This window comes from Lissotriton vulgaris, unplaced genomic scaffold, assembly GCF_964263255.1.
Source record: "Lissotriton vulgaris unplaced genomic scaffold, aLisVul1.2 SCAFFOLD_545, whole genome shotgun sequence".
NCBI classification, from domain to species: Eukaryota; Metazoa; Chordata; class Amphibia; order Caudata; family Salamandridae; genus Lissotriton; species Lissotriton vulgaris.
In genome coordinates, this window is record NW_028245946.1 from 859,940 (window position 1) to 871,713 (window position 11,774).

Sequence of the window (11,774 nt, forward strand, 5' to 3'; positions counted from 1 at the left end):
CACACACCCTTTGACTGCTGATACCTTTTCAACATTGACCTATTGCCCCCTACTTAAGGACACCAAATGCTCTTTTTTGCTGCTAAAGAGTTAGATGATGCACAATGGGGGAAACTACAGAAAGTAAACAAGACCCAGTCAACTCTGTTTACTTGTGTATACAACTAACTTAATGGCACTTCAGAACAGGGGTGGTAACAGCAGAGCAAGGACGACCAAAGAAAAAGAGAAGCAACAGCTGCTACACCTAATACCCCTAATTTATATGGAAGATATGTGTTATAAATAATCAATCAAAAACACCTGGCACTCAGTAATAAAGCGTTCCATTGTACAGGACTCCATCCGCAATTTATAGTTACATTTTCGACTTAAGGTTTTTTTAAACCTTGCAAAAGCTGTTTTTTGTTTTGGTCCTGTTGTCAATACTGCTTTTTTCTCTCCTCATGAAGACATTTGTAAATTCTTTGTTTTTCAGGGTGTATATGACAGGGTTGCACAGTGGAGGAACAGCTGTGTACAGCAAAGCCAACATCTTGTTCTGTTGTATTGAAAAATTTGATGTTGGTCTCATATACGTAGAACAAGCAGACCCAAAGAATAAAATAACCACTATAAGATGAGAACCACAAGTTGAAAAGGTCTTGCATCTCCCCTCCTTAGACTTCATGTTCAGTATTGCTGAGATGATCTTGACATAGGATACGATGACAAAAATGAAAGGAAACAGTCCAAAAGTACATCCATTTACATAGTTTAGTGTCTCAATAATGTGGGTGCTGGTGCAAGATAGCTTCATCAGGGCAGTGAAATCACAGAAGAAGTGGTTGATGGTGTGCGATTGACAGTAGGAGAGCCCCGAGAGTACTAAAGTGTAAGGTAGAGGGATCAGGATACCACAAAGCCAACTTCCAGTGGCCAGCTGTATGCACCTGTTTTTGTTCACAATACTCATGTAATGTAAGGGATAGCAGATGGCCACATACCGATCATAGGCCATAACTGTGAGGATAAGGACTTCTGTCACCACCAAGAAGATAAAGAAATATATCTGCAGCAGACATTTGGTTAGAGAAATGAGTGTACCTGTCTGAAAGAAGTGTATCAACATATGTGGGTAAGTGAGTGAGATGCAAGTGATATCAATGAAGGCCACGTTTATAAGAAAGAAATACATGGGGGTGTGCAGGTGTGAGATGGAGTATACTATTGACATGATGAGAAGGTTTCCAATCAAAGTCATCACGTAAATTATTGTAAATGTAATAAAAAGTGGAACTTGCAGCAGTGGAAGATCCGAAAACCCTATAATCAAGAACTGTTCCTCTGAAGTCATGTTTTCTCCTTTCATTTGTCCAGGTTTATTGCCATTTGAAGAAAGGCTGAAATAAAGCACACCATATATGTAAATACATTTTTTGACGAGCTGGTTTGACGTGTAAGTTCTGTTTATGGCATAGCAAAAAGATCCTAATTTCATATCTTGCAAATGTTCAAAATACATTGGTTTCTTTCAAACATGCTAACAACAATTGTTTTCTGTTGCGCAATATTTTAGTGGAGTTTTATCGTTTGTATTTCAGAGATAGGGGCACTATTATTGCAGCATGTCTGTGCCTAAAATGTTTATTGCTGCTTAGACTTGTATGGAAAAAAAGGTTTATACTCTCTACAATATGGTATTTTATTGTACCAATTATCCACAAAATTTAGATTTGGAAAGAATATAATATATATAATTTCTATTAGCAAATGCTCCCCTCCTCCCCTACCCCCCAAGATTATAGCATATTAGTATGAATCATACTCACCAGGTGGCACTTGTTCTGGGTGCAACACTACTTTCTGTAGTATTTCTTCACTCTAACTTTATTTTGTTTCATCTCTGACACCACGTCTGTTTTTTTAAATTGTATTTATTTGCTTTTTTTAAGGAGACTTGGATTTATTGATTCTTCAACTTATTTCTCATGGATTGTATCTGGGCTGTGTGACTTCCTCGGTCTCCTCTACTTTAGGGCCATTTTGTGAGATTAAGACACAGTACAAACCTAATGCAGGTTCCCTGATGATGATGGTCCTCCCTATCATATCTAGTTCAAAGAATAGGCCAGGGATGCTTGGGTGTGTAGGTCGAATATATCCTCCCTGCGGAGAGAGGATGGCTTGTGAATCAGTGTGGTCCACAAATGGGAAGAGATAATGGTATAAGGTGCAAATAAAGCAGGCCCAATGGATGGGGCAATATTTAGTGCTGGGTGCTGGACTAGAGACACTCTTTTCCCAAATGATTAGTTCTACATAAGATAGCACAGTTCATTGTAGAAAAGCATTCAGTACATGCTACACAATATAAAATGGGACCTAGTTTCAGCCATCAATGCTTTTTTGCATAGGCTTTGCTTATTTAGATTATCTCAAGAATAACTTACTAACTAACTAACTAAAAAATCAGGCAAAAGAGATTACAATTTTAGCAAGTCTCTACAAGCCACTTTAATTGACAATGATTTTTTTCTAATATTTTCAAAATGCATAGGGGTAACTATTAATGACTCGAATCTGGCTGGCCTGGAGGAGAGTGTGATATTTATCTCACCCGATATATACTTCTAAATCTGAATGAATTTGAATTTATAAGGTGCAATAAATAGCATCGTTTTTTTTTACGGTTACTGCCAAAAAAGGGGCATCATGTGTGGATCTTGGTACTTCCTCGACCCACTTCCACAGGCCCAATATTTACCTTACATTTCTCCTTAAAATATGACAGTAGGTAACTTGTGGATGACTGTTAATCACTAAAAATAATTGATTAAACACTCCACCACAAACCTTTCACTTTTTAGTTAGATTCTTTCCAGCACAGAGGAGCTTATGCACAGCTATATGTTTTATTTCTCATCTTTATTTGAATACAGTTGTAGAGTTTTTTCCTAACAATCGCTTAAACGGTCATTTTGTCAGTGCCCCCATGTCATATACAAAGAACTGTTGCCTAAATGAAAAGGTAAATTGACATTTTTTTTATTACTATAGTAGGAAATTATTTGAACATTTACAGGGAGGTGTCATGTTTGCAGAATTTCTATTGCAATTCAAAGTGGAAAGCTTGCTTGTAATTTTTTTAACTTTAAACTCAAGCAATTTAGAAATAGGATAGGTATGTGTATTTGATTGCTTTTCTATTTCCATATACCAGTATGCAAATGTGTGTAAACGGTTATACACTGCCAGTTTATTAACACTATCAATTACTTCACATTGCGATATGGTGCCACCAACGTTGGTTGGGTACTTATTTAACAGTAGAATCTGAGTAGTTCTGTTGTGCTATTCTCAGAGACCCCTACTCACAAAACGCCAGAGACGTCTGTAGTGGGTAGGCACAAACTGTGCCACAGGTGAATAGGCAAAATATACTATTTATTGGCTGATGGTTATTCCAGCTTGAAGGACATAGTACTCCTAAATTGTGCATAAAACCTTATCTTAAGTTCTCTTGAACAAACTTCTCCTTTACAAAATGACTTGGGGCAAATATAACCCAGTAGTGACTCAACGCCTCTCAACAGGAGATCATTGCACCTAAATTCAGACATGCACTCACCCTGAACCTATTGGTCAATGGTTTATCAGCTAGGAGTGGCTTAGTAGCTTTTGTGATTGAGGCACACAAATCAAACAAAACAGAGGTACTCTAGTAATGGGTTACATTCCCAGAAGCAGATGCAAGAGCACAGACATTTCACTACTATACAGAAGGAGATCCACCAGTGGAATACGGTCCATGCAAGGACATATAGGTTCCACTCATATGCCAGGAACATTTGTACTGTTTTAAAGGCACCATACCTCACATAAGACACAGAGTAAGACCAAGACCGTTCGGAGGAGACGGGCAACATGACTATTATTAGCATCCTACACACCACATCCTGACATTGATACAATGTCACAGCCAGACTTGCTCATACAACACAAAGATTGAATTAGAATGTACAGAAACCTGACACAATTTGTCATGAGGACTTTCACAGTCCAACCAAAACAGTTGCACCAAATGGAACTCAACATCAGAGTACAGCATCTAAAATAACTCTATAAACATTACAAGCGGTAATGGGCAAAATGCCCACAAAACATGAACAAATGCCCTTCTGGGTAGCTCAGAAAATGACTCAGCTCGAGGCAGTATTCCCGAATACTACCCCATTTGAAAAACCACAGAATGTTAACCATCTGCTTGCCCATGGGGATAACACCACAAGTAGAGGACTGCACCACTTGGAGTACAGTCTTTGCTGCCATATATACCAGGACACATGGTATTCCTTCATTAGCAGTGATACCAGATGTATTGAGACAAATACAGTACGGAGTAGAGCCTGCCCCGAACCTAGGTATGAAAGTGGAAGCAGCTTCAGTGGCAATCCGCCAACGCCTAAGGGAGTACAGTCCGTTGGATCAGCAACGCAAACTGCCCACGATAATTGAAATGGCATATGCAGAATTAGGCAGAGATAGTTTGGGTGGGAAAGCTTTAAAACCACAACTGATGGGCAGTCCTGAAAAGGGCACTGGGATAATAAAAAACAACAACATTTTCGAGAAAAAAGATCTGAATCCCGAGGTAGATTTCCTCCACAGGAGCCCTCTGAAAAAAGGTGCAATCTCAGGAATAGGGATAACATTAGGAAACCTGACAGTTATCAGGATATTGATACACGTTCCTCTCGTTCCTTTCAGGGCTCGACAAAAAAACCAAAGAGAGAAGGACGGTGAGAACACAAAGAAGAGCGTACAAAGTCCAGGCAAGAGTTCATTTGGTGGAGGATATTCTTGTTCATATTGCAGGAATGCTTGTGTTTTTAGATTTGGATAAAATCTGTATTCAAAGTCCATTGCAGTAAGAAAATTAGGCCATTGTATTAATCTCGGATGTAAGGCTTATGCATTTGGAATGCTAGCCTTTGTATCAGCCTTTAAAGCTAGTACTGGGGTTATGACAATTATGCACTTCCGCTGAGCTAGTGCTCTTTCTCTTGCTACAATTGTCTGAACTGCTGTCAGGATTTTTTCTGTTGAAGTGAATGCATCCTGAGTTTATGTATAGATGTGATTTGTATGCGATTGGTACTGTTTCTCCTTCATTGAAGGTTAAGTAAGTGTACCCGCATTGACCTGCTATTACGCACGTCACTAAGTTGCTTAACTTTATGCATGTCTGTAAGTGTTTGGTAGTTATCATGTCTTATTGTAATGAACACAGGATGTTTGAGTGTTCCTGTGACCAATGTCTAACTGAAAAGTTAGGCTTTATTAAGTCCTAGAAAGGTTTTACCCTTTCTGTGTAATCCAAAATGTATGTTCTGCCAAAATTTAGGAATCCCAGTATAGATTGCAAATTTTTAAATGTTTTTTGAAGTTGGAGTAGCCCACAGTTTTTTAAAAGGTTAACTGACAGGCTTTTTTCTTCACTTAAAAGCCCATATCCTAAAAATAGGACACTGAGGTGGGCAATGTTTGATTTTTTAAAGTTAAATTTGTAGCCCTCAGAAGTGAATCCCAGAATGATGGTGCTCACTCTGGTCAAGTGCCTTTTTTAAGTCATCATCGGTCAGATAAATATCATCCACCTAGGAATGCTTCCTCATCAAAATTTTTAAGTAACTCAGTTACCCTTGCTGAAAATACCTCGGGCTGTTCTTATACCCCCTGGGGGAGACAACAAAATTGTCTCTGGCACCCCAACACTGAGAATCCAGTCAAATACCTACTTTCAGGTGCTATATTTTGGCAGAAAAGTCTATTTGAGATATCACGTGTTTTTTTGTATTTTTTGGGTGTAATTGTATTCATTAGTACAGCACTGTGTGTATTTTAGACAACGAATGTCTTTGTGCATGTGTTTAAATGTCTGTAATCTAAAACTAGACAATATGCGTTGTCTGGTTTTGATATGGAAAACAAAGGATTGTTCATTGGTGGGGAACATGTTTCAATTACTCCTTGATAATAAAGTTGATCTAAGATCTTCCTTAACAGGTTTTTAGCTTCTTGCTTTATTGGATATTGCCTTTGTGCATTTGATGAAACTTTTAACGGGATCATGTGGTGGGTTGAATCCTCATCCCCCCAGCATGATTTTGATACAATGCTGGAATTAGGGCTACTGGCCACTCCCATGCATATGCATATTTAGGATGTATGTGAACAAGGTTGGAAAATGCTGGAAACATTATATCTTCCCCCCTTGGGCACTCCATAACAAATGCTGGCAGCCAATCTTGTTGTGCTAATTGGAAGTCATAACCAGATGACAGATTTTCCCAAAAGAAACCTTTAACTTTCCTGGGCTTGTCTCATTCCATATTGGGTGTTATTTTGTGTAACTTATGCCGACACTCACCCTAATGTCTGGTGTTTCCACCGTGATGTAATCATTCAAGTCCGCTGTCAACAGAAATTCCATCAGGTTCTGACGTGCTATTGTTACTTCTGCCGCAGTGTCTAGCAACGTCGGAGCCCATTCCCCGTTCAGTAGCTGCATCCTCAGAATTCTGGGCATATCTGATCTTCAGGCCTGCAACTAAAATTGAGGTTTTGATTTTGGCTTGTCTTCTCTTTTCTGCTCGTCTCTCACCTGTTTGAGGTAGTAGGATGCCTGTCATGACTTTGGGAACTTGTGGAGGAGAAAAAAACCTCAAGCCCTGTGTCCCCCCATTGAGTATATGGTTGTATGATCAGATGGGATCCCTGACAAAGAAAGGGGCGTTGGTAGAGTCCATGCTTTTATGCTTGCACCTCCCCCTTTGCTATGCTCTGAATTATCCTTAATAGTGAGGCCTGCAACCTCTCTCCGAATGAGGTGTGTACTTCTATATGTAAATTCATGATGGTGTCCAATATAGTAGTGAGATCTGCATTGGAATCCATCACTCTGACCAGCTAACTAAGTTGTCTTGCTATTCTGACAAATTGCTTAGTAAAGAATAACTAAAATACTAACCTGGCAAGACCTGGATAATGGGGACGAACGATGGGGTGAGGATAGTCTGGCCCCTCCCCTTGGTGTTCCAATCGGAGAACAGAAAACACTGCTCCCCGAAAAGCACACCCAAGGGAATGGGGGAGAGAATTAAACAATAAACAGAGGATTGGGGACACTCTGCAACCAGAAGGAGCCTACCTTGCTGTTTCTTTGGGGTTCTTTCCTGGGAACAGCTTATGCAAGGAGCCAATATCATACTGTGATAATTGCATTTAATAAAGAAAATGGAATACCTAAATTATCTCCCAGCCAATCACACTATGTTAAACATAAAGTCACTCATCCAAAAGGAATCGCTCACATGCACTGTAAAGACTATTAATGACATTGCAAAGTAATGAAGGGGTAATAATCATTACTCCAGGTTCTTAGCTTAAGAAAGTGATGATACATCTCACTGCTTTATTTGGAAATAAACTTTGTCTCTAAAACCTCAGAAATCTATGAGGAAACTGTAGACATCAATAATACAAAGAATACAGAGATAGGTATTCACTCTGAACCAAAAAAGTCACAAAATAAATAATGTAATGATAGATGCTAAGGGCTCGCATTTAGACTGTGGAAACACCTCTACCACCAAATAGAAAGACTCAGGTAACTCTAAGAAGCGGCAGATACCTCGCTCAGGGAGCAGAAAAATGTCTGGGTCATGGGACACATTGCAGTGAATATGCCCCACAAGCGGCTGGACCATTCCTTCCATCAGGCACTCAAAAGATAGCAAGCGCAGATGTCCAAAAGGGGTGTGTTTATATAGCCACAGAATCAAAGATGACAGCTATTGTAATTCGATGCTCCAATCAGCACCGCTCTACCACAAGTTGTTCTGGTTTCTGCACTTTTGGGCCAGGTCCTTCTGTTCTGCCACATCCAAGTCATTTTCAGAGATGAGTGACCTTTCAGTCATACAATGTATGGCAATTACATGAATGTATATTACAACCCTCAGGGGGAACTGTACAGGGCAGGATATCGCTGTGTCCAGAGTGTCATAACAGTCTGCCTCATTTGCTACACTTGTAAATGTAAATGTAAATGTACCGGAATTTATATAGCGCAAATCACCAACCGGTTTCTAAGCGCTTGCTTAGGGAACCCGTCCTGGTATTCCCCTGTGAGATAACCCCGGCAGGTGAAAGCCAGGCATCCCGCTGCGAGGGGCTGTTGTGGAGATTAAGCAAGCTATTGCCCAGAGTCGCAGAGTGTGAACCCGTGAATCGAGTAGGCACCGGAGCGAGAATTGTCGAGTCCATGGACATTTTAGGACTCAAGACCCCGCCGAGCCAGGAATTGAACCCTGCTCCCGGGCTGACCTCTGCTTCCAGGTCTGCCTCCTCTAACCAGTGAGCCACACTTCTCCTTGTGATAAATCTCTGTGTTACTCTTAAATGAATAACAAAGAAATTGTGTTATTTTTGGTGGTCATTAGCAAGAAGAGTTCATAGATTCTGAAAGGACTAGACCCAGAAAGACTACTTTAGCTTTTCATTAATTAACCCCTTCTGTGCTCATGACGAGCTAAGCTCGTCATGAGGCACACTGCTGGTGTGCTCATGACTAGCTCAGCTCGTCATGAACACACCCATTTCCATTATGATCCAGTACAGCAAACAAATATCTCAAGCAACCAAGGTGTTAATGTTATACGCCACCACCGTTTTGATTTTGAAGTATGTGTTTGCAGTAAACTTCAAATGGCTTCCCATATTTTACAGTTGGTCACTTTTCATTTGAAGCACCTCCACTTAAGTAAATGGAAACCTTAACAAAATGCACAGAAGAAAGAGGATTAAAAAAGGCCAAAAGAATTCCAATGTGCCAGAAATGATGGGGCGGATTAAAAATATATCTTGTTTTAGTGATGATATTGAGTGCAATTGACAGGGAAGTTGGGAGTGTCAAATAAATGTGCATCAGGAGATTCAGCTCCAGTAACAGAAACACCTTCGCAAGAAGTGCAGTCATTTTTTTTTTCTATCTCCTTCTTGTACAGGTGATTAGTATCTGCAATGGCTCTTTAGGAACAAGGAAAGGGAAGCTTTCCTCCATGCACTCTAAGATAAAGACATTAGATCAGTCAATCAATCTGTAATCTTGTATAGCGTGACAACCCACCCATGAGGGTCTCAAGGTGCTCAGTGGAGGGGGTTTGGCAAAGATCCAGGTCTTGAGGTCCTTCCTGATTTGCATCAGCGATGGTGACTGCCTGTGGTGCAGAGGCAGGCATTTCCAAGTCTACGCAGTGAGGTAGGAGAAGGATCTACCCCCAGTCATGGTCTTGATGATCCATGAGATGGGGGCCAGGGCAAGTTGGGTGGAGCGGTGTAGTGTGGTGGGAGTGTAGAAGGAGACGTGTGGTTGAGGTATGCAGGTCCGGAATTGTGTAAGGCTTTGTTGGTGTGTGTGAGGAGTTTGAAGGTGATTCTTTTGTTGACAGGTTGCCAGTGTAGGTCTCTCAGGTGGCCTGTGATGTGGTTAAGGTATGGGATGTTCAAGAAGATTCTGCCGGTGACATTCTGGATGTTCTGCAGTTTATTCTAGAGTTTCTTGGTGTGATGGTGTAGAAGGCTTTGCCGTAGCCAAGTCTGCTGTTGATAAGCACATGGGTTACTGTTTTCCTAGTCTCAGTGGGGATCCACTTGAAGATCTTCCAAAGCAGGTGGATCGTGTGAAAGTAGGAGGACAAAACAGAGTTGAATTGGCGGTTCATTGAGAGTGAGGAGTCCAGGATGATGCTGAGGTTTCATGCGTGGTCCATGGATGTGGGTGGGTTCCAAGCACTGCGGATCACCAAGAGTCATCCCAGGTGGAGAAGCCCAGAATAAGGACTTAGGTGTCCTCTGAGTTAAGCTAGAGGCAGATATCCTTCATCCAGATGGCGACTGCCTTCAACCCATTGTGGAAGTTGCTCTTGGCAGCAGTGAGTTTGTCTGTGCGGGAGAGAATCATCAGGGTGCATCAACGTAGGAGACAATGTTTAGTCCGTGGCTTCTGATGATAGCTATAAGAGGGCTTTATAGGTGTTGAAGAGAATGGAGCTCAGGGAGGACCCCAGATGCACTCCACAGCTGATCCATTCTAGGGCTTTGTAAATGTATTGCGACTTATATAGCGCACGTATCACCCGAAGGCATCAAGGCGCTTGCCTTGGGAACCCGTCCTGGCTTTTTCCCTGTGAAATAACCCTTACTGGACTTCCCCAAGGTGAAAGCCAGGCATCTCGCAGCGGGTGGGCTGCCATAGTGGAGATTAAGCTTTGATGTGGATGCTGTCGTCATGGCGTATTTAGCAGAGGGTGTGGTGGTAGACGGTGTTGAGGGCAGCTGAGATGTCCAGAAGGATGAGTGCAGCAGTACCTCCTCAATCAAGATGTGTGTGAATGTCATCTGTTGCACCGAGGAGGGCAGTCTCAGTGCTGTGGTTGCTTCTGAATTCTGATTGGAAGAGGTCCAGGATGTTACCCATTTCTATGAACTCAGAGAGTTGGACATTGATGGCATTCTCAATGACTTTGGCTTGGAAAGGGGCAGAGAGATGTGTTTGTAGTTCTTGGGGTCTGTTGGGTTGGCAGAGTGTTTCTTCAGCTGGGGGTGATCTCTGCTTGGTTCCAGTCTTCCGGGAAGGTTACAGACTCGATGAAGCAGTTGATGTGAGACAAAGTTCAGGTGCAATGGAGGAGCTGGCTCTGTTGAAGATGTGCTTAGAGCAGGGAGCCGAGGGGGCTATGAAGTGGATATTCTTCATGATCCTGAGTGTGTAGTTAGAGGTGAGGGAAGTCCAACTGGTCAAGGTCTGCTGGAATTTGAGCCACTGGGTGCAGTGGTTGCAGGTGGGTCTTAGGATGCAAAGCTGTTGTAGAGCTCCTTGATCTTGCAGTAGAAGAAGGTGGCAAGGTTGACACAGAGTTCTTGAGACACGGGAATGGCTGCTGTCTGTGCTGCTTTGTGCATTTTTGTTGATGCATTCATGGATGGCTGCTATCTTTGTAGTTCTGATGAGGCAGTGGTATGCAAAGACGGCAGCCTTGAAGGCTGCCTGGTCAGCTGTGATCTTGCTGCTCTACTATCTTTTCTCGAGCTGTGTGCAGGGGTGCCTAAACTCTTGGAGAGTGGGGGAGAAGGAGCTGGGTTTCCTGGTGGGCTGTTTGCCTGAGAATGTCCTGAGGGAGCAGTGTGTTGGCTCAGTCGGAGAACCAGTGGTGGAGATTGCGTGCTAAGGAATTGGCGTCTGTGGATGTGGGTGGTGGGGTCTTGCTGAGGGAGGTGGTGAGCTGGTCTTCAGTGACATTGTTCCAGTTGGTGCGAGGATTGCATTGGGCATGGTGGTGTATGGGTAGTTAGATGAAGGAGAAATGGATGCAGTGGTGGTTAGTGTAGTGTGGCTCAGAGATGTGGCTGAAGGAGAAGTTGCTGCTTGTTGAGAAGATGGGGTTCAGCGTGTGCCCCGCTGAATGGGTTGGTATTGTGACCAGTTTTTTTAGTCTGATGGTGATGAAGTTCTTCAGTAGGGATGAGCTGTTATGGTCTTTGAGGTTGTCCAGGTAGAAATTGAGGTCACCAAGAAGGATGTAGTCCATTGAGGCTACAGTGTGGTGAGTGATGAAGTCGGTTATGGCTTTAATGAAGGGGAGCAGTTTCCAAGATGTCTGTAGACGAGGGTGTCGGGGAAAGTGGCATTGGATCTGGAAGTAGAGGTGCTCAATGTCAAGTGAGTGGTC

General features: G+C 42.3%; 1 protein-coding gene across 1 annotated transcript; it reads right to left on the minus strand.

Annotated features, from left to right (window-relative positions):
• Nucleotides 1–382: 382 nt before the first annotated feature.
• Nucleotides 383–1,351, minus strand: LOC147666220 (olfactory receptor 1G1-like). The gene has a single exon (XM_086949202.1). It carries the CDS (start codon nucleotides 1,349–1,351, stop codon nucleotides 383–385), a length of 969 nt encoding a protein of 322 aa, XP_086805328.1.
• Nucleotides 1,352–11,774: the final 10,423 nt, after the last annotated feature.

Excerpts from the sequence above, each read along its gene's own strand:
- LOC147666220 (XM_086949202.1), bottom strand. The coding sequence starts at position 1,351 with ATGAAAGGAGAAAACATGACTTCAGAGGAACAGTTCTTGATTATAGGG.